At 37.4% G+C, this 27,289-nt stretch overlaps 1 protein-coding gene across 8 annotated transcripts in view; it reads left to right on the top strand.

Moving 5' to 3' along the window:
- Positions 1–27,289, top strand: part of LOC105475144 (family with sequence similarity 169 member A) — an 89,632-nt gene that overhangs the window by 28,061 nt on the left and 34,282 nt on the right. For 7 of the 8 annotated variants that reach the window (XR_983161.3, XM_011730176.3, XM_011730175.3 and 4 more), the window contains exons 3-6: positions 53–152; positions 1,247–1,332; positions 5,692–5,863; positions 26,909–27,088. Coding sequence is in view for 7 of the 8 variants with exons in the window: in XM_011730176.3 (XP_011728478.1) it covers positions 53–152; positions 1,247–1,332; positions 5,692–5,863; positions 26,909–27,088 (538 nt within the window). In the remaining variant the exon portion in view is untranslated. Of the gene's footprint in view, positions 1–52; positions 153–1,246; positions 1,333–5,691; positions 5,864–26,908; positions 27,089–27,289 lie in introns of those variants that run through there. The other variant, XM_071098815.1, reaches the window with a different exon arrangement.

Genomic DNA, 27,289 nt, shown 5'->3' on the forward strand with positions numbered 1-27,289 from the left:
ATGTATTTTCTTAACAGACTGTTCACTAATTTTTATTAATTCGTCATTTCAGATTCCTATTAGCCTGTCAAATGTAGGCTTTGTACCTCTTTACGGTGGAGATCAGACCCAGAAAATTCTTGCTCTCTTTGCACCTGAAGATTCACTGACAGGTCTCTTTTTGCTTAATTTTTATAAATTAAGAAATTTTCCTCCAAACTGTTAGAAACGTATTTAAAAGGTAGCTACATGAAGGAATTTGTTTTTTTAAAAAAAGTGTTTCAAATTGTAATTTTAGGAAAATGTAATTCTTAATTGCTTATAGCTAAATTTTCTCATACTGCTATAAAGAACTTCTTGAGACTGGGTAATTTATAACATTTTAGGAAAATGTAATTCTTAATTGCTTATAGCTAAATTTTCTCATACTGCTATAAAGAACTTCTTGAGACTGGGTAATTTATAACAAAAAGAGATTTAATTGACTCTCAGCCAGGCGCGGTGGCTCATGCCTGAAATCCTGGCACTTTGGGAGGTTGAGGCGGGTGGATCACCTGAGGTCAGAAGTTCGAGACCAGCCTGACCACCATGGTGAAACCCCATCTCTACTAAAAATACAAAATTAGCTGGGCGTGGTAGTGTATGCCTGTAATCTCAGCTACTTTGGAGGCTGAGGCAGGGAGAATCGCTTGAACCCAAGAGGCAGAGGTTGCAGTGAGCCGAGATCACACCATTGCACTCTAGCCTGGGCAACAAGAGTGAAACTCCATCTCCAAAAAAAAAAAAAGAAAAAAAAAATTAAAAATTGACTCACAGTTCCGCATGACTGGGGAGGCCACAGGAAACTTGCAATCATGGCAGAAGGGGAAGCAGGCACATCTTACATGGTGGCAGGCAAGATAGAGTGTGGGTGCGCATGTGAAGGAGGAACAGTCAAACATTATAAAACCATCAGATCTCGTGATAATGGGGACCCCCATGCCGCCATGATCCAATCACCTCCCACCGAGTCCCTCCCGCCACATGTAGGAATTGTGGGGATTACAGTTCAAGATGAGATTTGGGTGGGGATGCAGCCGAACCATATCAATGAAATAAAATAAAAATGGTGTAAATGAGGCTATAAAGTACAATATTAGTATTTGGTAAGTTTTATATAGATATTCAAATATAAAGTATATGGATACTTTATAGTACAATGTGGCCTTATTAAGTCTAAAAGTGTACTTTAAAACTTAGGTGTTAATGATTATTTATTCTCTTTTAGCTGTGGCACTTTACCTTGCTGATCAGTGGTGGGCTATTGATGATATTGTGAAAACATCTGTTCCTTCAAGAGAGGGGCTTAAGCAGGTAACAAGATCCTCTAATTTTGAGTGTTTCTTTTGAGGCCAATTCACAGTGTTTCCTGTAAACAGTGATAGTTTTTGAGCTCTTCCCTATTTAAAAATAATCAGGTTATGTTAAACTCTAGAATTTCATTCTTATGAAGAAGCCAGCATTCAGGTTGGGCTTCCTCTATTTTTATGTGATTCTGTAAGTATCTGAGATTGGGTGAGGAAGAATGAATACCTATGGATCAGCTGAGCTTTGGCTACCTTAAACCACTTTAGCTTCTGATTTTCTTATTTGTTAGAGGAGAAGCTAGTTCTCTTTATGTAATTGTTTAGCTTCTGTCTCTAGGAGAGACTGACCAGGAAACTTGTTTATTAGTAGGGCCTCCTCAGGTCGTCTATACAATGTTCCTAACAGTGGAATGACCAGGTTCGGGAGAGAACAAGCTTCCAGCCTCTGCAGGGTTATAGTAGAAGCCAGCCAGCTGAAGAGTGTTGCAGGAAGGAAGCTGGTTTTCATGCCAGAGATGAAAGGGTTTAAGAGACATCTCTGGTGCTCTAGTTATTGGAGGATAAATAGGACAGGATGTGGAAAATCCATAGAAACCAAGATGTAACATATTTGAGGAGGCAGAGCATAATAAAATAATGATGAAATCTTTGGTGGCTGGAACAGTGAGATTTATAATATTGGAGAAATAGGAAACTGACTTGGTAGAAGTGCATTAGACTTTGCTTACTTAACAAGAATACTGACTTTTTGGAGAAGCAGTACTATTCATTAATTAAGTATAGAGTTTCTTGTTAATTAATCCTAAAAGACCCTTGATGAGGATCATGTTTTGTTTTTTTCTTTTTTTTGGGGTGGAGTTTCGCTCTCGTCTCACAGGCTGGAGTGCAATGGTGCGATCTCGGCTCACCATAACCTCTGCCTCCTGGGTTCAAGCGATTCTCCTGCCTCAGTCTCCCGAGAAACTGGGATTACAGGCATGCGCCACCATGCCGTGCTAATTTTGTATTTTTAGTAGAGACGGAGTTTCTCCATGTTGGTCAGGCTGGTCTCGAACTCCTGACTTCAAGTGATCCACCCGCCTCAGCCTCCCAAAGTGCTGGGATTACAGGCATGAGCCACCACACCCGGCCAACAGGAGGATGAATTCAACAGAAATATTTATGTGTCTTGATATTCTTCCTTTAGAATACTTCTAGGATAAGCCAAGTCTGTTAAAAACTTGTCACATTCACAGGGTGCCAGCTACTGTTCATTTTTTTGTGGGCAGTTGAACCAATCAGAAGAAACAAGGAAAGCATATCAAGAAACTTTGATCGCGTTGCTCCAATTCACAATAAAGCATAACTTGATGTTTGCTTAAAGGGGCAGCGGCAGCAGGAAAAAAAGAAACTGAAGAAACTTACAGGTTACTAGGGTGTTTTTATTTTCTTCCCTTTGAGTTAGGAACCTTGAAAGAGATGGGAGAATATGAGAATAACACACTTACTATTATTAAGTATTAGTAACTTTTGAATATTGCATTAATTCTTCAGTGGGCCTTAAGATTCCCAAAGTGGTAGGCCCATCTGCTGAAGGCTAGGAGAATGTGTACACCTGGTTATCTGCCAGTCTGATAAGAAACGTTGAACAAAACTGAAGGGGAGGAGGGAATTAAATCCCTGCATAAAGCTGTAAAATTGGAGGAGTAGATAGTAATAAAGGAGTATAATTTGTTCTCAGAAACAGTTCTGATAGTGAAAGGAAGTATGTATGTCAAGAAAGTAAACATTTTGATGTGTTTTAACATGACCAAGGTTTGGCACATTACAGATAAGAAAGCCAAAGGATGGAGAAGGAGAAGGGAGAATCTTAATATGATGGTATATTGTAGCTTTTCCTAATCAAGTGGAGAAACTATGAAACCTCCAGATATGGATTGGGAAAAGAGGAGGAGTCAAAACCAAAAATAAGACTACAGCTATTAGGACTTCTTCAGCCTTAGTTACCTTAGGGACAACATTCCCTTTCTTTTTTTTTTTTGACACAGACTGTTGCCCAGGCTGGAGTGCAGTGGCGTGATCTCGACTCACTGTAACCTCCACCTCCTGGGTTTGAGCAGTTCTCTTGCCTTAGCCTCCCGAGTAGCTGGGACTACAGGCGTGTGCTACCTTGCCCAGCTAATTTTTGTATTTTTAGTAGAGATGTGGTTTCGCCATGTTGGCCAGGCTGGTTTCGAACTCCTGACCTCAAGTGATCACCCGCCTTGGCCTCCCACAGTGCTGGGATTACAGGTGTGAGCCACCACTCCTGGCCTCCATTGCCTCTTAAATAGAGAAATCAGTGAAGGGGGACTGCTATTCCAGTCAAATCCTGGCCAGTAAGGAAAAATTGGTTGGTAAAGTTACAGGAGGGTATAACTATTTTTGTACTTAACAAACACTTGACTTGGAGCAAGTGGCTTTATTTTTATAAACCTCTGTGTACCTGGAACCTGATGCTCAATTATATGGAAGGGAGGTCCTCAATAGCATGCTGCAAAATGTTGTCCATTGTGTCCTTCATTTTGTCTGTGACTTAGAGGCATGCTTATCAATTCTGCATGTCACAGTGCTGAATGGAGGAGCTAATCTGTGAAGGGCAGACTGAAGAAGCAAAGAGGAAGATCTAACATAATAAAATTAAAATAAGGAGAAATGTAATACCTATAGGTTCAAAAAGTTAACTGTACACCATGAACACCAAACTGAAACAATAGTACATATGAAAAAGTATTGGGCTTTAGTTAATTAGCAGTAAAATCCAGATAAGCAAAAAAGCTAATGAAAACTTTGTTTATATAGAAAAGCCCCATTGTCTCAGCAGCACCTTCAAAATATCTTCATGAAATCCACGTCCCAAACATGAAGAGAGATGTTACGGATCTGGAGCAATTTCAAGAGAGAGGACTGAAATGGCAAGAGTATCCCAAATTGTGTTAGATTAGCCTTTTCCTTCATTTTTAACCATGTTTAATGTTGGTGTGAAATTTAGGGAAACATCATGCCTCTATCTTCAAATATTTATAGGCTGTGTGGCTGCACAATATCAAAATTAGTCTTTGAGAAATAGATTTCAGGTCTGAATAAGGAAGAATTGTTGTTGGTCAGAACTGTGGGTTCAGGGAAGGAATGGGTTGCCTTGGAAGCTATTGCTAGTCAGCTGCTATTTCCTGTGTTTGGTATGTGAGATCCCCTGCCTGGGGTATTTTTGAGAGTAGTATATGTATACGGTCAATCTTTTCTCTATTCACTAAACTAATTAGAGGCTGAATTTGTTTTCTTTTAAGAGACCTGGGGGAAAATAGGCTTATATACAGACCTTTTTTTTTTTTTTTTTTTTTTTTTTGGAGACACGGTCTTACTCTGTCGCCCAGGCTGGAGTGCTGTGGTGCAATCACAGCTCACTGCAACCTCAACCTCTGCGCTCAAGTGATCCTCCCACTTTAGCCTCCTGAGTAGCTGGGACTACAGATGTGCACAGCCACACCCGGCTAATGTTTATATTTTTTTGTAGAGACCAGTGGGTTTTGCCATGTTGCCCAAGCTGGTCTCAAACTCCTGAGCTCAAGTGATCCATCCACCTCAGCTTCCCAAAGTGCTGGGGTTACAGGCATGAGCCACCCCACTGGCCTGTGTATGAGGAACACCTACCTCACTATTTGATATTGGAAAGTCCTGAGTGTTGGTGGGGTCCCTGTGACCATGTAGCCCTGTGTGTAGGAAGTGAGGCTCTGTTTCTGTTCTGTTACTGCCCTAAGTATGTTTTTATTAGACTTTGGTGTCCCTGTCTTTGTTGACAGCAAAGATAGGGCTATTAAATGAACATTTTACCAGGAAAAGATGAGACACCTTTCTTTCCCAAGAGCATAATTGTGGCTTCCCTCACCAAATGATGTAATTGTTCTTAAAGTGTTCAGGGGATAACACTAAGCTGCCCTTTTTTTTAAAAAATGTGGAGACTGAAAAGCAGTTGAAGTAGTTTACTATACTGAGGGCTGTGATTAGGGTTGGTAAGACCCTGGATCTGGGCAGCTGGAAGCAGAAAGAAGATGGCGAGTGCTGAAAGAGGTGCTAGGAATTGGTACGTTGGGGACCTGTTTTGCCTGATTTAGAATTTTGTTGAAAGGGAGTATTCTATGCATAATATGTGTCTGTGGAAATGGATTGTAATCTGTGTGAATGATTAGTCTCATCTCTGTGGTAATAAAATGTTTTGCAAATTGTTTTGAATGCATTTAAAGTGCTTTGAATGCCAGTATGAGGTATGGGAGCAGGGAGCAAAGTAAATAGCATCTTGTGATTGATGCATATTATAACTGCTGTGCCTGGTGTTTGACTCTCTTTGTAGGTGAGCACTCTTGGGGAGAGAGTGGTTCTGTATGTTCTGAATCGAATTATTTATAGAAAACAGGAAATGGAGAGAAATGAGATCCCATTCCTGTGTCATAGCAGTACTGATTATGCTAAGATTCTGTGGAAGAAAGGAGAGGCCATTGGGTTTTATTCAGTTAAGCCTACAGGTGAGTCTTTAAAAGTTATTTAAACTGTGTATTATGGAAATCTCCATTTTAGACCCCTCCAACTGTATCAATATCTCTGTTAAATTAAACTCTGGCATGCAAATTGAGGTGATTATACTTAGTATTTCTTGGGAGTACTTTGATTCTACCATCCTATGACCGTGAGGATTATTGGGAAAGTGTTTTGAAAAAACAAAATAAAAATAAACATTTGATCCTGAATAAGATTTCTTCACATATATAGAGACACAATTGTATGTTGAGCCTCATATTTGTCTATCTTCTTGCGCTCACATTTCCAAAAGTTGTTGTTTACTTTGATTCCCATTGCTGTTACTGTTACAGGCTCCTTCTAAAACCCCAGTCTACCTGTGACCCAGATGCATAGCCTGTTTCTGCATAGCACACCTCATTCAGCCTGACATATGAAAGAGCAACTTGGCTAATTACCAAGAAAAACAAAATGCTTTAATATATTTAGTAAATACAAACAGCTTTGAAATTGTTACTCTAAAGTTTGGGTTTCTGATCGTAAGAGCCAACTATACCCTATCCTTAAAAAATAGTGCAACCTCATGCCTGCTTTACCTGTCCTCCCATTCATTCAGCTCCCTAGAGCAGCTGGAGCTGGGAAGCTCTAACCTACTTACCTTGTGTGCATATACAACCCACACCTTGTTACCATCAAAGAACAAAGTCTGCCTTGTTCTGTACCTTGACCAAAAGACCTTTCGCAGAGAATACACTTAGTTTCTTTTTATTTCCATTTCAGATTTTCCAAACTTAGCTCTTCTGGTCACATCCAGTCTAAAGATCCTACCAGATTAACTGCTGATCTGATGAACAGTTGTTTTTGACACCTTGATCCCATAATTAGTACACATTTGTGATGAGAATTAGTGCATATAGTTAGTTAAAGAAAGGTCATTTTTTCCCAAGAATGAAAAACTGATGTGCAGTTTAAAATGGTTTTTCTTTAGGTAAATGCTTTGGGTGCCCTTTATTGTCTTTGTTCTTGTGTAAATTTGAAATAGAACCAGTAATTTTTGTAACTTCAGAAAAATACTGATTATACGTGAGGAAAAAGAGTGTTCAATGGAAATTTAGTGTGCATTGCAGAAAAGACATCACTTTGTTGTTTTTAAATGTTTTAATTTTTGGAGTTGGGGTGTGAATTAATTGTTTTAAGCTTTATTTTATATAAGGCAATTCCTATGGGAATTGGAGGCTTTTTGTTCTTAATACTGGCTCCAGGGGAGTTTCCTACCTGAAACTACCTCGTAGACATTTGGAGCACAACTAGTTTATACTTTTTTATTGAGGGCTTCTTTCTATGAAAGACACACAAGTAAAAGGCACAGCCTTCCTATTTAGTATTTCTGATCAGTATTTAACTGCAGGAGTGTGCTCTTCTTATTATGCATGTTGAGGCTCCTTCTCCTCTGGCATCTGGCCTCTATTTCTGCTTGTTCTGGTAGTTAACTATTTTATAGCCTCGGGTTTCCAGGTGCTACTGTATATGCCACTTTTAGTACCTTCCATACTTCTCTAATTGTCTTACATCTTTACTATTTATTTTAGTTCTTTCCCCATTGTACCAGAAAACAATGGAGTTAGGTGTGCTTATACTGGCCTTTGAATCAGTAGCCATTTAATTCAGGCTGGAAGTGTTTTTTCTACAAAGGAAACCTAAACATAATTTAAATATTTTAGAGAAATTGTCCAGAACAAATACTAAACACCTTGTGATGGAAGTATTTCTGATACATATATAAAGGGATATATATATATAAAAAAGGGATATTATATATGGGATATATATTATATATATATAAAGAGATATATATGTTTAAAGGTATATATATAAAGGATATATATATCCCATTTTTATGTATATAAAGGTATATTTATATAAAGTATATAAACATAAAGTATGTATTATATAAACATCTATTTCATATATACTGATATATGTAAAATACTTTTTCCTACACTGGTAGCAAAAAGATAAAATCTTTATTAAGAAGATTTGTAGTTGAATGAAAGTCTTGTGAAATAATTTATTATTTATGATTTTTAAAATTAAATAGCAAATAAGTTTATGGAGCTATTAGGACATAGAATAGCCTTGATAGAAAAAGGAGACTTTGTTTATGAGGTCAAATTCTATTACAGTACAATGAAATTCAAGAAACTATATAAATTCTTCTTTGCCTGAAATAAAGAGATCACTGTGAGACTGTTTTTTGGGTTAGGTAGATAGTTTTCTTATAAAGATATTTGTGTTTTTTTTTTTTTTTTCTACTGTTACTTTAATGTAATGAGCTCATTCTTTTAAGGTATATTTCATTTTTTCTCATTATTTATATGATTTTTTATATTTTCAAACAGTTCTCCAAAGCACCAGATGTTTCAAACTAGTCTTTCAAATGAAGTAAAAAAATTTTTTTAAATAAATTATGTTTATTTTGCAGTTGAAGGAAAGCTTCAGAAAATAGTTGGTTGGGATTCCTGAATTTATCTTAATTTATTGGTAAAATAAGTTTTTATTTCTTTGACCAACAGTTGTTCACTTAATGTAATTGATTCTTTCATCAGATATTTTTGAAAAAGAACATAGAGAGATTGAAGGTATTGTCACGGCTTTCGTCATGGTTAATTCTTGAGATCTGTCCATATCTCAATGTTTTTGGTTATGATGGCTGGTTCAAATCTGTGCTTAAGCTCTAGGGAGGATGCGGAACAAAGAGAAGCAAAATGATTTATGTCTTAACATATACCACACTCCTTACAAGTCCAGGAAAGTGAAAGGATTCATAAGAAATTTGAAAATACACAAATTGAATATTTCTAATCTGAAAATTTGAAATAAATGCTCCAAAATTTGAAACATTTTGAGCGCCAACAAGACCCTCACAGGAAATGCTTGTTGGGGCATTTCAGATTTTGGGTGTTTGGATTAGGGTTGCCCAGCCAGTAAGGAAAATGCAAATATTCTGAAATTCCCCCCAAAATCTGAAATCCTGTCTGGTTCTCAGCATTTTGGGTAAGGGTTATTCAGTCTGTACCTTAGTTACTCTCTATTCTTTTTCATTTGCATACCTCAAGACTGCTGATGAGTTTGAGTTTGAAGAAATTATTAATGAAACAATTGGAACAGCTTTTTCAGGCAAGTCGATCTGTTCTTTGGAAACTTCCCTATTTAGTCTACTGTACAACTCAGAAATTATCTTAAGACAAAATCAAATATTAGTATCAAAGAGATTTTGGGTTTTGTTATAGTATTGCCATTAACTTATAAGTTGTGTAACAGTCTTTTTTGGCTTTTACTTTTCTCCTTTTAATAAGGGAATTAGGCTTGACCACAGATGATCATTGAGACTTTTTTTGGCTCTAAAGTTTTCTGAATTCTGTAGTTAGAAGTGGGGACTATCTGTGGGCAGAAATCCTTGGTCTCAGGGCTGACTTTCAAAAAAAAGTTGAATTTGAGAGAAAGGTAGGTAAGTTGAAAGACTATGATAGATAGTAAAGGAAGATTTATTTCTTGCAGTCTTGAGAAGATTCAGTAAGAGTAAATGCATGTAGTGTTTTGTCATCAAAGCCCCAGTGTATGACTCTGAGACATGATGCTATATAGGAATAAAGATTATTTCTCAATAGGCAAAATTAAGAAAATGCAAAACTCTTCGGCTACTCATTTATATATTAATATTTTGGGTCAAATGATTTTATGATTTATTCTTAGTAGGCTAATTTTCAGACTCGATAGTTTCAAGTTTGGGCGTTATCTTACTGTTATTCCTTACATACAGACTGTAAAAATTATGTATTCCCTGACTGTTAAAAAAAATAGATATGTGATAGTCATGATGACAGGTACATGGTCTATGGTGAACTGGGATATATGCAGGTTTTTTTTAATAACATTTCTAAGGCGAGGAATTATTTAATGATAGTTCCTAATAATAAACACCCGTTGCATTGTATTTCTCATAATCTTCTCTGTCTATTGGCACCTTCCCCACAATCCACTTGGATAGTTAGTATTGTTTTCTGTAGTTGTCATTATTGCTGAGTGGGGTTAGACCACATTTTCACAGGATCCATAGTTAACAGTCCCTCTACTTTTCAAGTTTGGTTTTCATTATCCTTATCAGTTTTTTAGACTTCTAGCAACAGATCATGACTAGTAATAAAAGGTATTTGTTGAGCACATCATGCTAGACATTGGAGTTATAGTTACTTCTCTCTTTTCCTATATTATAGGTAATTTTATAGCGATCTGTAATCTAAAGTCAAGTTGCAAGTTCCCCATCATCAAGGACTTCTCTTTCCTCTCTTTTTATGTTGTTCTGTGAGGGGGATTATTATCTAGGTAAATGGAATTATTTAGTTTTTCTAATATTGTACTGTTTACTTCTTCCTAATGACCATTAGATGAACAAAGTTGATACAGTAATTCTGGTAGAACACTCAAAATGCTACCACCTTAGGGAATAAATCATTAAGTGATCTTTATTTTATTTTCCATATTTCTTTTTTTTTTTTTGAGACGGAGTCTCAGGCTGGCTGGAGTACAGTGGTGCGATCTTGGCTCACTGTAACCTCTGCCTCATAGGTTCAAGAGATTCTCTTGCCTCAGCCTCCTGAGTAGCTGGGGTTACAGGCATGTGCCATCACGCCCGGCTAATTTTGTGTTTTTCATAGAGACGAGGTTTCACCATGTTGGTCAGGCTCGTCTCCATCTCCTGACCTCAGATGATCTGTCTGCTTCGGGCTCCCAAAGTGCTGGGATTATAGGCGTGAGTCACCGCGCCTGGCCGAGCTTCTTTTAGAGGGTTGTTTAATTATTTTTTAGAGCCAGGGTCTTGCTCTGTTGCCCAGGCTGGAGTGCAGTTGTGCAATCATGGCTCACTGTAACCTCAACCTCCTGGGCTCAATTGATTCACTTCCCTTAGCCTCTCAAGTATTTTAGTTTTCTATTTAAGGAACGAAATCTTGCTGTTACTTTTCTTTGTACCTATGTTTGTATAACTTAATTCATAAAACATGGGCTTAGCAACAAATAGAGAATAGATCTGTGTCATGGGAAAATGGCAAATTATTGCCTATCTTGGATCTGCGTAGTGCCTTGCATTCACAAGAAACCATAGATGCTAAATCCACAAATACCTTTGTTTTATGGCATGGCACTAAAGATGAAAAGGAAAGCACTGATGAAAGATAATAGAAAATATTCATGGTTGCAAAATCAGGTATTTTATAGTCTTTCCATATGAGTACTTCATGTGTAACAAAAACCTGCAAAAATAGTTTATAAAAGGATGAAAACTGCAGAGAAAGCCCTTTTATGACATAGAGAGCATAAAAGAAGAAAAAAATTGTTCTATACTGAGTTTTACAATAATTGCTATACTAAGTATTATGTAATATTTTTAGTTTATTCAGGACACTATTCAGAATTCATTGACCTCAGGCGTAGAACTTTGTATTCAAAGTCTGTATAAGTCATACATGTATTCCTGCAAAGTTTTCTTATAATTTTACAGTGAAAATTTGGATGGCATGTTGAGTTTACATTGCTAGTGGTAGGCAGGGTATGGCTATAGTGCTAATGCTTTGGTTAAAGAGGGTGGGTTGAACATGTGCATCAGCCTCTACTCTCTCTTGCAACACCACCAGAATAACAAAGACATTTTTAAGCAGCATAAATCCCACATGACAAAGTGAGTAAGAGGGGAGTGTAACAGGAACAAAACTTTATAATCTTGGAAAAGGGTAGATTATGTAGTAACTGAATCCTAAGATGCCATTGCCAAAAGCAGAAAGCACCACATTTATATTGTAGAACCTTCGAAAGATTCAGTCATTATAACACTAGGTACTTCTGGGAGGTGGAGCTTTAGAAAAGGATTGGCTGAAAGTTCCTTCCCTAATGCAGCACAGCTGGGCCTCTGGGAAAAGACATGCTCCTGGGGCACATGAAGACTTTCAGGTATGGTGGCAACATTTGTGTTAGGGAATAAATTATCTTCCTTCTCCCATTGTATAAAATGAAGGTATATCTTTCATCAAACCTTTATCTTACTAATCTGGAGTTGTAAAAAGGTCTGAAAGTCCCCCTTTAATAAAAGAGAAGAGAAGGCAGGGAGAGGGCTCTAAATAGTTTTGTAGTAGTGTAAAAGTGACTGGATATAATTAGATGATATTCTTTTGTAAGTCAGGTGGCTTCTATTTCTTTGTTTTCAACAAAAATGAAAGAGGATTTAATTGAGTTGTGTTTAATAATGCCAGATTATTAAAGATAATTTTTTATAATAGACCACTGTGTGATATGTGGCACATAACTAATAACACTTACATTGCTATAACGAAGGGTTTTCTGGTTCCTTCTTATTTGAACAAGGTTCTTAAGCACTTACATCTATAAAAATAAAAAAATAGGAGTAGGATTAATGCCCTGTCTCATTCTGGTAGTAAGTAATTCATGAACTCATAAACCAATTAAAAAATGATAAACTCCAGGCGAGGCGTGGTTAATTCCAGCACTTTGGGAGGCTAAGGCGGGCAGATCACCTGAGGTCAGGAGTTCAAGATGAGCCTGGACAACATGGTGAAACTCCATCAGTGCAAAAAAAATACAAAAATTAGCCGGGCATGATGGCGGGTACCTGTAATTCCCGCTACTCAGGAGGCTGAGGTGGGAGAATCACTTGAACCCAGGAGGCGGAGGTTGCAGTGAGCCGATATTGCACCATTGCCTTCCAGCCTGGGTGACAGAGTGAGACTCCATCTCAAAAAGAAATAAAAAGATAAGCTCCATCCATTTCATTAACAGGTGTATTTAAAATAGTATTTTTTTTTTTTTGCTTAGTAGTCTTCCTGATATATATTTGTGTTTTGATTTGTTGTATACTAATATAATAATTATAATAATTCCAAATTTCTTTTGGATCAGTACTTAGAGCATTAGGATCACAAGATATTTTTAAAATTTGTATTTATATACAGATACATTCTTGTAGAGAAAAATGATTGGCTAATCAATAAACTTCCATGTGTAAAAATATTACATCAGGATAACATTCTGTGCAATAAATATCATAGAAATATTAGTGCAAGGAGAAGAAGGAACAGTGTAAAACCGTTTTAAGGAGTAGTTTGTTCAATGGATGGTAGCAGTTATCACACTGATTGTAGTTTCTAGAGTCCATTTGATACATATAAAGGAAGGATGTAATAGTTTTGTTTTCTTTAAGTCAATATGATTTATTAACTGCAAAGGGAAAAATGGTAAATTTACAGACAAAAACCTGGCAGGTACCATGTTAACCAACAGATTATGGTTAACATCACTAGTAATAAGACATATCAACATCATGTACCCCATGATATATGATGTACTGAGAAGGACACAGTGTCATTCTGTAGCATTTTTGCCCAAAATTTATGATCTCAGTTCATTCTTGAGAAAACATTAGACAAAGCCAAATTAGTAGAGTTATTCTATAAAGTAACTGACAATCTCCCATAGTATCAAGGTTATGAGTGACAAGGGGAGATGGAGGAGTTATCAAAGACCAGAGTTTAGGGAGATATTAAACTAAATGCAAGAAGGAATTATGGATTGGATTCTGAAACAGAAAAGAACATTAGTGGAATAATGTGTGAAATTTGAATAAGGTCTGTAGTTTAGCTGACAGTATTATAGCAGTGTTAATTTCCTGGTTTGGATAATAGTATTTTGGCTATGTAGGATGTTAACATTAGGGTGAAGGGTATATGGGAGCTCTTTGTAATACTTTTGCAACTTTTCTGTAAGTCTACAGTTATTTTTAAAATAAATAGTTTTTTGAAGTCAACAATATGTCAGAAATCACATTTTTTGTAATTATTGATTGAAACTTAGATGAAAATTTTAGATATCACAAGGATGTGTGAATATGTGGCACTTCAAAATTATTTTAATGGCTACATGAGCAAAAATGTCTCCTTTGAGGAGTTTGACTAGGCCGAAAGAAAAAAACTAAAAATACCAGTATAAATGGTTCCCCTAGGAAAGGCTCCAGCCAGCTCATCCTGCTGTGAAGTCCATTGCCAGCAAACCCCACCATACACGCGGAGCTTCTAATTAGCTTTTCAATATCTCATTCTTAATTGTGAACAGATAGTCATAGGTAAGGAAGGTCACTGATGTGAAAAATGGCAATTAAAGCAAAAGAGAATAAAAGAGATTTGGAGGAGAAGACAATGCAAAAAATGTCCTTAAAATTTTTGGAAAAATTAGTCATTGCATTTATGAAATAAGAACAAGAATGTTAATAGAGCTCTTAGAAACTAAAAAAATCCAATACAAGGAACAAAGAGTTGAGGAGATTGATCAGAAAGGAACGCAGAAACAACAAAAAACAAACCCTAAATGATGGTAAATAGGAAGAAATGATAAAATTAGAGGGATTATTTAAATAACACATGTTTCAGAGGAGAGAACACATTGGAGGAGAAAAAATCAATGAAATAATTCGCGAACATTTCTCGAACTGTAGAACACAGTTCTACAGTTCTACAGTTCTACAGGAAATCCAGATTAAAAGGGCCCATTAAGCATCCATCACAATGAATTAAGATCCACCCATACCAAGATTATTGTGAAATTTCAGAGCATCTGGAATAGAGAAGATATTTTGAAAACCTCCATAAAGTAAGAGAATGATTTAGACAAAAGATCAAGAATCAAAATGTTACTAGAGTTCTCAACAGCAACATGAATACTAGAAGTGGAATACTGCCTTTAAGATACCAAGGGTAAAATGATTTCCAATGTATTTTGTGCCCAGATTATCAACAAAGAGTGAGAGTAAAAGAAGGAAATTTGTAGATTGTCAGTCATAAAACAATTTACCTCTCATATACCCCTTTTCCAGAAGTGAGTAGAGTTTGTGATCTACTAAGATAAAGTAAATCAAGAAGGAAAGATGGGATCAGGAAACTAAGAGAGAAAAGAGAGGAGATCCCAACATCACAGCTATGTCAGTTGTGGAGCTGCTGTCTGTTAAAACCACTAGCTTTATGTGGCTGTTTAAGTTAAATTTTAAAATTCAGTTTCTTAGTCATGCTAGCCACATTTTAAGAGCTCAATGGCCACATGTGGCTAGTGGCTACTGCACTGGACAGAGTAGATAGAGAACTTCTCCATCATTGCAGAACGATCTTTTGGACGCTCCTTTTTCTAAAGATTGACTGCTCTAGATTGGAGCACATTACAAAGCTTTGGGACGTTGATTTAAGAAGATAGAGCTGATAGAATACCTGATATGTTTGAACTTATTGGGGTAAGATTTACATAGTTACTTGAGACTTTCAAGGATAAGGGAGATAAGTAATAAATAGTATTAAGGGAAATCAAAAAGTGCAAGAATAAAGAAACATTCATGGTACACTATATGGCTCAGTGTCAGAAGCATTTATGTAGTCACAATGTAAATACTGAAAATTGATCTAACAAAGTACAAATTACTATTTAGGGGTGTTGGGGTTTTTTGTGTGGGAAGTGTGTTTATGTTGGAGTTGAGATTGGGGTGTGTGAATGTATCTAAGAGCTGAATTCTCACCTTCCAAGTTCTAGCTGTTATGCGTAAAATGGAAAAATCAAGAAATAGAAATCAAGAAGTATAGTAAGTTACTTAGATAAGTAGAAGTAAATACCAAAAATATCAGCTAAATGACTTCAAAGTAGTAGCTTTTGGGTTGTAGAAAGTGTGTGCTTGTGTGTGTGTGTGTGTGTATCAGTAAAGTGGTCACAGAGCTGCTTTTTTTTTTTCTTAAGTCTTATGTGACTATTGTATTCTAAACAATGTTATGGATAACTTTGATTAAAAACAAGAAGTATACATTTAAAAAAATGAGGCCATGTCTAGAGTGTAATCACTATCTACCACAAAACTGGCTGAACTTTATAAATCCTTCTTGACCTGGAATGATCAGGACTATCTGTTAAAGGGCTATGCTAACTAGAAAATTAATGGAAAATCTCATACAGTTATTAAAATAATACAAAACAAATCACTGGTTAATTCAATGGAAGTTTTGTGATTGTTGGCCTATATCAAGAAGTATATAAAGTTGCAAATTTCTGTAAATCACATACCGTATTTTAGTGTAGGTGATCTCAGAGAAAAAACACAATTGAGGTCGCTATCATTAGCCGCTAGTTTTGAAGTACTCATTGTTATTTGGCTTCAGCTGTCAATTGCCTTGATCCGATTTGAAGACTTAATATTTTGGGGAAGAACAATCTAGTCAACAACTATTATAAGTCAGTTTAGCTCACTACTGAAGGGATTTATGACCAATAATACCAGGAAGTGTATTTCTGGTTTTTGTAATCTTCATTTGAGATAATTTGTAATGGAAGCATTTTTTCTTGTCCACATTTACTAGTCAGCTTTCCTTGTGGCTTCCAGACCTCTTACTAGAGGCTATATCCATGATCTTCTCTACCTTTTTGGACAGATTACTCACTTCCTGTTCACTAAAATTCAGATTTCTGGGCCTTTTAAGGTTATTTTAAGAAGTAACAAACATTGTGATGTAAAGCAATAAGGATTGACAGTATAACTAAAAGTGATACCCAGCTGAATTTTTTGTTGGGAGAGTGAGGTTTTATTTTAAGGACTTGAGTCTGTCTAGGTGTGATCCTTGTCTTTGGGAAATGTGCAAAGGCATGTGAGAGTCCCATACTACTCTGTGGCTACCTGGAATGTATCATTGGGAAATGAGATGGCTGCTTTGTTTAGGTGAAGTTCTAGCTATCTAAACAACCACATGCTTGCCAATAAGGGTTCTGTTTATTCGAGAGAGACAGTTGACTTTAGTGGAAACACAAAGATGATTCGTTGTGGGTTCAGCTCTCAAAGCACCAAAAATCTAGTGGATGAGACAAAAAAAATCACAACATCATAGTTGATAAGCTATATTATTAATCATAATTCAGTTTCATAAGTAATATATTTGAGGTATCAACAATACCAGTCATTGAAGAGTGAGTAGTTAATTTTGCCTGGAGGAAGGTGTGACTGGGAAAGTGATATTTAAAAGTAGCTTTGAAGGGTGAGTAGGTTGTCGGTAAGAGAAGCGGGAAGGGAAAGAATATTCTTGGTAAACATATGAATGGAATATAAATATATGGAGAAGGCACAGAGTCATGAAAGTTTTGGGCATATTTGGAACTGTATCCTAAATAAGGTGGTGGGACTAACAAGTAGAAGAAGTGAAGATGGAGGTCCCACTGCAAAGGATCTTAAATGTCCTACTAAGAAGTGTGGCACTTTATTGGCCAGGAAGCTATCAAATAATTCTATGTAGAAGTAACATGATTAAATATTTTTGGAGCACTTAGAAAATTGTATTTTAAAGTCAGGGAAGTCAATTAAAAGAGCTGTTTTAGTAGTTCAGGTGAGTGAAGGACCAGAACTAGGAAAGCACCAGTAGGCGTGGAGCAGGGAACATCCGAGGGATAGTTTCAGGTGAACAGAGTGTGGTAACTCCATAGTGTGTGGGGAGGGAGAGGAGGAACTAGTGATGAATCTGAGTGGCTTTGGCTTGGGTGCTTAGGTATTGGTGGGAGGCTGTTAATTAAGATTGGGAACATAAAACAAGGAGTAGTTCGATAATACTTTAATTCACTTTTGACATAGGCATATGTGTCCCTAAGGCATATATAAGTAGACATAACATAGTTAGAAATGTAAGTTGGAGCACATGGAAGAGGTATAGATATTTATGTGGGCCCCGGAATACTTAAAGTAATTTTACAGCGTGGATGAGATCACTCAAAACTGTTGTATAAAGTGAGTGTATTTGTGAATATTGGTATGAGGAAATTACACTGAAAACAGCCTAAAGTAACCAAACATAACTGGAGGGGGTATCCTGGCTAAAGGTAGTCTCTCCTGAGAGGTGACCACTGATGACCTGAGAGTTAACAAGGAAATGCCTATCTGCTGAGAGATAAGAGGAAAGTTAGCTGAGGCTGCTAGCCGTCCATAAAATATTTGTGGTTCGTTTTCTATATTCTAGTCATTGGCCAGAGCTGCCCAGTCAGGGATTCTATTTTCCAGTCACTATTACAACTACATGGGGCTGTGTGACTACTTCTCTACAAAATAATGAAAAAGATGATGCATGTGACTTTGCGTCAGGGTGGTTAAGATGCATCCCTTTTCCTCATCTATACAGAGGACTTTGAAGATGTAAGGGATGAGGAAGCCACAGGATAAAAGGAACTTGGTGGCCCTGGTGAATGAACCACACTTCCCAGTATTTACATCCTTTATAGCCTGTTTGAATCTGGGCTGGCTCTATAACTTGCTTTAACCAGGAGAATGTATAACATTGTGCTCAGCCTTAAGAAGGCTGGCAGGTTCCACTTTGGCACTCTTAGAAGCTAGTCACCATGTAAGAAATACAATGACCTGGAGACCACTCTGAGGTGAGGAGACCCCAGCAGCTCCGTTGAAGAGAACTGAGGTTCTGGCTGACAAGTCCAACCCTTCTTCAAGCCGCAGCCAGCACAGACTGTCCCACTGTGAGAGTGAGGCTGTTGGGTCTTCTGACATCCCATTGCCCTAGCTGATGCCATATGAGAGTTGTGATAAATAGGAAATAAATTTTAGTTCTAAGCCAGTATGTTTTGGGCTGGTTTTTAGTTCCTGTGTGATTGTGAGGAGGAAACCATCCACTTCCCAGGAACGTGGAACTTTTATTATGGTAAACATAATAGGTTTGGTTTGTTACGGCAGCTAGCTTTGCCTTAACTAATGTATAGAGCATGAAGACTGTAATGAGAATACCTAGTGGTATATGACAAGGCTGCTCATCTGAGGATAATCCCGTTGTCTGAAATTCACTTTATGTATGTCTTCAACGGAGACAGTCACACACTGATGGCTTCGTGAGGTGTTAAGTTTTAAGGGGAGAGGAGAGAAGGCATATTCCTGAGTGTACAAAGAATGAACGGTGAGTCTATGAGAAGAAGCAGCTACTCAGTCGTGGCAGAATATCTGTTCTTGAATTCAATACATAGACCCTGAGTGGTGTCACTGAAATTTATTCATTTATTAAAAAGTTGATCATAAGTGCCATATAGATAGGGAAAGGGAGGTGGGGGAAGTGTGAGAAAGAGCAAGAAGAAGAAATTGAGAGATAGTTACAGATATTTTGTAAGCTCCGTCCTCTTAGAACTTACATTTTAGAAGAAGACATAGCAATGAATGGACAAGTAGATGATATGCTGTCAGATGCTGTGAAGACAACCAAAGTAAATTAAAAGAATGGAATGTGTGGGATGGCAGGTACTCTTTTAAATAGAATAGTTAGGGGAAGTCTCTCTGAATGAAGTGGTGGAATAATGAGATCAGGAGAAGAAGTTTTCAGGCAAAGAACTGAAAATGCAGAAGCCCTGAAGCAGAAACAAGTTTGGGATATTTCAGAAATAGTAAGAGCAGTGTGGCCAGAGTATAGTGATTGATATGGGTTAGGAGAGAGGCAGGGACTGTATCCTGAGAGGTTTTTTAGGCCAAAGAAAGAATTTGAATTTTATTCTGGAGGTGATGGGAAACTGTTGAAGGGTTTTGGGTATATGAGTAGCATCTGGTTTGTCTTTTTTAAATTTTTTATGTATTTTTTTGAGACGGAGTCTCACTCTGTCGCCCAGGCTGGAGTGCAGTAGCCGGATCTCAGCTCACTGCAAGCTCTGCCTCCCGGGTTCACGCCATTCTCCTGCCTCAGCCTCCGGAGTAGCTGGGACTACAGGCGCCCGCCACCTCGCCTGGTTAGTTTTTTGTATTTTTTAGTAGAGATGGGGTTTCACCGTGTTAGCCAGGATGGTCTCGATCTCCTGACCTCATGATCCGCCCATCTCGGCCTCCCAAAGTGCTGGGATTACAGGCTTGAGCCACCGCGCCCGGCCTGGTTTGTCTTTTAAAAAGGCAACTCTGGCTGCTCTGTGGGAAACTGGGTGCAGGGGTTCTGGGTGCTGGAGAGATGGCAGGGTTAAGAGTTCGGCTAGCTAACAGGCTATTGTAGAAGCCCTTGTGAGAGGTGATGGTAGCTTAGACAAGGGAGATGGGGTAAAGGTGGTAAGAAGTGATCATGTTTGAGATTAGTTATGAAGATATTGCTGCAGGATTTCTGATGGATTGTACGTGGGCTGTGAAGGAATAGTCAAAGATTAGTTCCTAGAGTGGGCGAGTGGGGGTGAGATTTACTAAAAAATTGGTAAACTAGGTGGAGTAGGTTTTGGGGCTGTCTATGCAAAATCTGATTATAAATGGTTTATTAGGCCAGGCACAGTGGCTCACGCCTGTAATCCCAGTACTCTGGGAGGCGGAGGCGGGTGGATCCCCTGAGGTCAGGAGTTTGAGACCACCCTGATAAACATGGTGAAACCCCACCTCTACTAAAAATACAAAAATTAGCCGAGTGTGGTGGCAAGTGAGTGTAATCCCAGCTACTTGGGAGACTGAGGCAGCAGAATTACTTGAACCCAAGAGGCGGAGGTTGCAGTGAGCTGAGATCTCGCCACTGCACTCCAGCCTGGGCAACAGAGTGAGACCCTGTCTCAAAAAAAAACCAAAAAAAACCCCTAGCTCTTAAATGATTTATTGGAGTCACTTGTAAGTTGATATTTTGTTTATTTACATTTTTAACAACTGAGATATTCATATACCATACAAGTCACCCATTTAAAGTATACAGTTCAGGCTGGGTGCGGTGACTAACTCCTCTAATCCCAGCACCTTGGGAGACTGAGGTGGGTGGATCACTTGAGGTCAGGAGTTTGAGGCCAGCCTGGCCAACGTGGTGAAACCCCATCTTTACTAAAAATACAAAAAATTAGCTGGGCGTGGTGGTGCACACCTGTAATCACAGATACTAGGGAGGCTGAGGCATGAGAACTGCTTGAACCCAGGAGATGGAGTTTGCATTGAGCCAAGATGGTGCCAGTGCACTCCAGCCTGGGCAACAGAGAGACTCTGCCTCAAAAAAAAAAGATACATTTCAGTTTTTAAAAATATATTCACAGAATTATACAACTGTTACCACAGCTAATTTTAGATAATTTTCATCCCTCCACTAAAGAAACTCTACTCATTAACAGTCTTTCCCCATTTCCTCCCCACTTCTAGGCCCCAGCCCTCAACAACCACTAATCTATTTTACATAAATGGAATCGTGTAATATGTGAATTTTTGTGTCTGGCATCTCTTGCTTAGCATAATGTTTTTAAGTTTTATTCATATTGTAGTGTGTATCAGCACTTTATTCCTTTTTATGACCAAATATTACCTTGTATTGATATACCAGTTTTGTTATTCATCAGTTGATGAATAACAGTTTGGGGTTGTTTCTGTTTTTTGTCTTGTTGCTATTTTGAATAATGCTGATACGAACATTTGTATACAAGTTGTTGTTTGGACATGTCTTCACATCTCCTAGAGTGTGTATGTAGTTGTGGAATTGCTGGGTCGTATGGTAACTAACTCTGTTTCGCCTTTTGAGAAACTGCCAAACTATTCTTTCATAGACCTTGTTACATTCCCACTAGCAATGTGTGAGTTTGCAGTTTCTCCACATCTTAGCCAGCACTTGCTGTTTGTCATGTTGATTATAGTTTACCTAGCAGGTGTGAAGTGCCATTGTAATTTTGATCTGTGTTTTCCTAGCGGCTAAGAATGTTGAGCAGCTTTTCACATACATTTGTATATCTTCTTTGAATAGAAATATTTCAAATGATTTGCCTTCTTTTTACTTTGAGACTAGTCTTGCTCTGTCACCTAGGCTGGAGTGCAGTGGTGCAATCTCAGCTCACTGCAACCTGTGCCTCCTGGGTTCAAGTGATTCTCCTGCCTCAGCCTCTTGAGTAGCTGGGGTTATAGGTGTACGCCACCACGCCCAGCTAATTATTGTATTTTTAGTAGAGACGGGGTTTTGCCATGTTGGCCAGGCTGGTCTTGAACTCCTGACCACAGGTGATCCACCCGTCTTGGCCTCCCAAAGTGTTGAGATCACAGGTGTGGGCCACTGTGCCTAGCCATCGTTTGCCATTTTTAATTGGGTTGTTTTAAAAAACATTTTCCCCAGCTTTATTGTGGTATAACTGACATACAGAAACCTGCCCATATGTAAAGTTTAAAATTGTGCTTTGGCATACATATATATAACTGTGAAACCATCACCATAATCAAGATAATAAACATATCTGTAATCTTAAGTTTATCTATGCCCTTTTGTAATCTCTTCCTCCCTCCCGTTTGTTCCCGAGGAAACACTTTGCTGCCTGTTAGTGTAGATGAGCTTGCTTTTTCTAGGATTTTATATAAATAAGGACATACAGTATATACTTTTTCTGGCAGTTGGGTGGCAGAGGTGGGGTCTGGGTTCTTTCAGCACAATTTGAGATTCATCCAGTTATAATTCATAGACCATATAATTAACTTTTTTAGAGTGTGGAATTCAGTAACTTTTAGTATATTCATATATTTACACAGCTATCACCACTATCTAATTCCTGAACATTTTCATCACCTCAGAAAGAAGTCCTGTACTAACTGGCAGTCACTTCCCGTTTCCCTTACCCCCCACAGTCCCTTGAAACCGCTAATCTAGTTTCAGTCTGGGTTGTCTTTTTATTTTTGAGTTGTAAGAGCCCTTTATACATGTTAGATACAAGACCCTTGTTAGATATATACTTTGGAAATGTTTTCTCCCATTCTGTGAGTTGTCTTACTTTCTTGATGGTGTTCTTGGAAGCCCAGAAGTTCTTAATTTTGATGAGGTCTAATGTATCTACTTTTTCTTTTGTCACTTGTGCTTTTGGTTTTATATCTAAGAAGGCTCTGCCTAACCCAAGGTGACAAAGGCTTGCACCTGTGTTTTATTCTAAGAATTTTAATAGTTTTAGATCTTATATTTAGGTTTAGAATCCATTTGCAGTTAAAATTTGTATGCGTTTCAAGGAACCTCTGCCTCCTGGGTTCAAGTAATTCTGCTGCCTCAGCCTCCCAAGTAGCTGGGATTACAGGCACTTGCCACCACACCTAGCTAATTTTTGTATTTTTAGTAGAGGTGGGGTTTCACCATGTTTGTCAGGGTGGTCTCAAACTCCTGATGTCAGGGGATCCACTCGCCTCCGCCTCCCAGAGTGCTGGGATTACAGGCGTGAGCCACCGCGCCTGGCCCAGTAAACCATTCATAATCAGATTTTGCATAGACAACCCCAAAACCTACTCCACCTAGTTCTTTGTCAAGATTAGTTTGGCTATTTGGGCTCCTTATTTTTATATGTGTTTAGGATGAATTTGACAATTTTTGCAAAACAGTTCGCTAGGATTTTGAGTCTGTAGGTTGTTTTGGGAAATATTGACATTTTAGCAATATTAAGTTTTTAGATCTATGAACATGAGATATCTTTCCATTTATTTTAGATGTTCTCTAATTTCTTTTAACAGTGTTTGTAATCTCTATTTTACAAGTTTTGCATGTCTTTTGTTAAATTTATTATTTTTTGATGCTATTATGAATGAATTATTTTCTTAATTCCATTTTTTGGATTGTTCATTGCTAATGTATAGAAATACAAATTATTTTTATATATTGATCTTGTATCCTGCAACCTTGCTGAACTTATTAGTTTTAATGGTTTTTTTTTTTTTAAAGTGGATTCCTTAGAATTTTCTATATATAAGATCATGTTACCTGCAAATAAAGACTGTTTTGCATTTAGCTTCCTGATATTGAATGCCTTTTCTTTCTTTTTCTTGCCTAATTATTTTGACTAGATCCTCTAGTACAATGTCGAAATGCAAGTGGTGAGAGTAAATATCCTTGACTTTTTCCTGATCTTAGGAGGAAATACCCGGTGGTTCACCATTATCGTGCTAACTCTGTTTTTTTTTTTTGTAGATGCCCTGTATTTGAGGAAGTTGAGTATTTTTATCATGAAAGGTTGGGTTTTGTCAAATGCTTTTTCTGCAGCTATTGAGATGATCAAGTAGCTTTTGTTTTATTTACATTCAGATAAGCTCTTTCATTCTTGATTCTGAAGTCTCATGCTTTACAGAGGTTAAAGATAGGCATTAGTAGTCATCAGCGTTTGGATAAATGGCAGAAGGCTTGGGGGTGAATAACAATACTCAGAGCACATAGAAAAGAGAAGGCTAAATATGGAATTCTGAGGAATATAAGCAATCTAACATGTACAATGCTATATTAAATGTAATCTGAGCTCGTAAATTTAATGAAAACTTTACCTAAGACAACAGGTATAGTTTTTGCTTTACTAGATAAATCCACAGCTTTTGGTGGATCTTAAAAGTCCCTGATAATATGGAAAGTTTTTCTGCTCTTTATTTGATTGCATTTGTATGAGTCAGACCCTGGAGAGCAGAAGTATTAATATGCACAGTGTAGGAGAAGGAAGAGAACCGCATGATTTTCTAATTTTCTGAAAGGAAACATGTACGTGGCAAGTAAATAGTAGAAGAAATTTAAACTTTGTGAACGCATTGCTTGTTCCGTAAACTGGCCGTTTTAACACTAGTCTGAGATGCTGGAATTTCCCTTTTCTCTACTAGAAGGAATGTTTCTGTGAAAATAGAAAAAAAAATCAATTTATGAGAAACTTTCTGCATATAAGTAGTATTCTTTTGTAAGGAGCCTGAAGCATGCAGAGTAATGAAGAACCATAGATCCTCAGACTTTGTATTGAGAACTAGAACTAGACAGTGCTTTCTCTTCTCATTCATTTTTGCTTTGTACTTCAAACTTTACTACTACTTATAAAGCAATGTCTCTTAATTTTATGATGACTACTGTTGTTACTATGAAAACCCCTCAATTTCAAGGTATTAAAAACATAATGGTTGCGTTAGCTTGTTGATGAGACTGTTACCAGAAGGGGGTCCAAGAGAGGGTTTTTGGGTCTTGCACAAGAAAGAATTCAGGGCGAGTCCATAAAGTGAAAACAAGTTTATTAGGAAAGTAAAGGAATAAAAGAATGGCTACTTTACAGACAAAGCAGCCCCAAGGGCTGCTGGTTGCCCATTTTTATGATTATTTCTTGTTGATATGCTAAACAAGGGGTGGATTAGTCATGCCTCCCATTTTTCAGACCATATTGGGTAACTTCCTGATGTTGCCATGGCATTTGTAAACTGTCATGGTGCTAATGGGAGTGTAGCAGTGAGGACGACCAGAGGTCACTCTCATTGCCATCTTGGTTTTGGTGAATTTTAGCCAGCTTCTTTACTGCAACCTGTTTTATCAGCAAGGTATATATGACCTGCATCTTGTGCCAACCTCCTGTCTCATCCTGTGACTTTGAATGCCTTAACTGTCTGGGAATGCAACCCAGTAGGTCTCAGCCTCATTTTACCCAGCTCCTATTTAAGATGGAGTTGTGCTGGTTCAAACACCTCTGACAATAATACTTGTTAGATTCGTACAAGAAATATAGACCCTTAGATATAGCCTAACTGTCAGCAGTTAAGATCTAAGTATATTGGCTGGGTGCAGTGGCTCACACTAGCACTTTGGGAGGCCAAGGTGGGGCTGATCACCTGAGGTCAGGAGTACAAGACCAGCCTAGTCACCATGGTGAAACTCGTCTCTACTAAAAATACAAAAATTAGCTGGGTGTAGTGGCGGGAACCTGTAATCCCAGGTGCTTGGGAGGCTGAGGCAGGAGAATTGCTTGAATTCAGGAGGTGGAGGTTGCAGTGAGACAAAATTGCGCCATTGCACTCCAGCCTGGGCAACAAGAGTGAAATTTCATCTCAAAAAAAAAAAAAAAGAAAAAAGAAAATAAAAAGATGTAAGTATATTACCATATGCATTACCTATTCTAAATTTAAATTAGTTGGTAGTCTCGGAGATTGTTCCAGAAGGTTATGTGAGTAATCCAATTCAGTCATAAATAATTCAGATCACTTGGTTGAACTGAAGAAAAGTTGTTATATTGATCAACTCATTAAGTGATATGATTGGTAAGACAATTTGTGAGGTGTTTATTTGACATTTTGTTTCTTGCTTGAACTACATTATTGGAGTTACCCAAAATCATATGAATAATCTGAGAATAATAGATTATTTTATTTGAGGCAAAAATGATAGAATAATGACTGATAACTATGAATTCCAATATTAACAGGAAGTATGACACACCACCACGTTCCCTCAACTTGTAAACTACCTTGATATATTAAAGGAGTTAATACATGTATTGGAATGGTCAAAACTCAGATATAGAGCAGGGTTCTTAAAAGACAAATCAGCATGGCTGTATAATAAGGAGAGAGATATATAGACACTACAAATTATTTCTCCTGTTTAACTTTAAACATACAAAATGTATTTAGCATTGTTATCTACAGGAAATTATATCCATGTCTAAGACAAATGTTTCCAATTTGCCCCTATCTACAGTCCTTAAAAAATTGGAGAACTAATTCACTTCTTTACTATCATCAAGTAGATAAAAATGAATTGGTACTCATTAGGAACAATGTAGAGGGAAAATATGAATGTTTAAAAAAATGAAATAAAATGCAGATCAGAGACATCCTCAAAGAAAAAAAAAGGATATCCAGGTACTAAGGTTAGAATGATAGGCTTGAAATACTCTTCAAATTTGAAATTTCAATAGTTGATGAGTTTTAAAGTTGCTTAAGTCTATAGACAGTGATGGTATATATAATACATATAATGAAGTATGTATTTTAGAATATGGTACTGAGCTATTTGTCCTATGTTTGATGATACTACTAGCAAACATAAAATACATAGCTCCTTTCATTATTGCATGTATACATTATAATGTCTAATAGTAGCTGGAAAACACTTTATATTATAACGTTTATTATTTAACATTTTTTGATATGGGAAAAAAATTAAACATTTTTAGAAAGACTGTTAACTCATGTCACTAAATGTATATGTATATTTTTAATGTGAAAAATTATTGGGTTTCTGTTCTTATTACTGCAGGAAGCATATGTGCCTCTTTTCTTACCCAAAGTTACCAACTGCCAGTTCTTGATACAATGTTTCTGAGAAAGAAATGCAGAGGTAAAGATTTTGGGCTTCACATGTTGGAGGACTTTGTTGATTCCTTTACAGAAGATGCACTTGGCTTGCGGTATCCGCTGTCTTCTCTCATGTACACAGGTAAATGGACTAAGTTAAAAAATGATGATCTTGTCTTTGTGTCACTTCTGACTTGTTTCTCCAGAATACTGTAAATGTGTATATATCAGTGTCACATAAATTTGGAACCTTTGGCTCTCTAGAACTTAATTTTGCAAATATGCCCTTATGTATTTGTTCTCTGGGGTTTTGGTAGTCTTAAAAAACTTTAAATGTAATTCG

This window comes from Macaca nemestrina, chromosome 6, assembly GCF_043159975.1.
Source record: "Macaca nemestrina isolate mMacNem1 chromosome 6, mMacNem.hap1, whole genome shotgun sequence".
In the NCBI taxonomy this organism is placed as follows: Eukaryota; Metazoa; Chordata; class Mammalia; order Primates; family Cercopithecidae; genus Macaca; species Macaca nemestrina.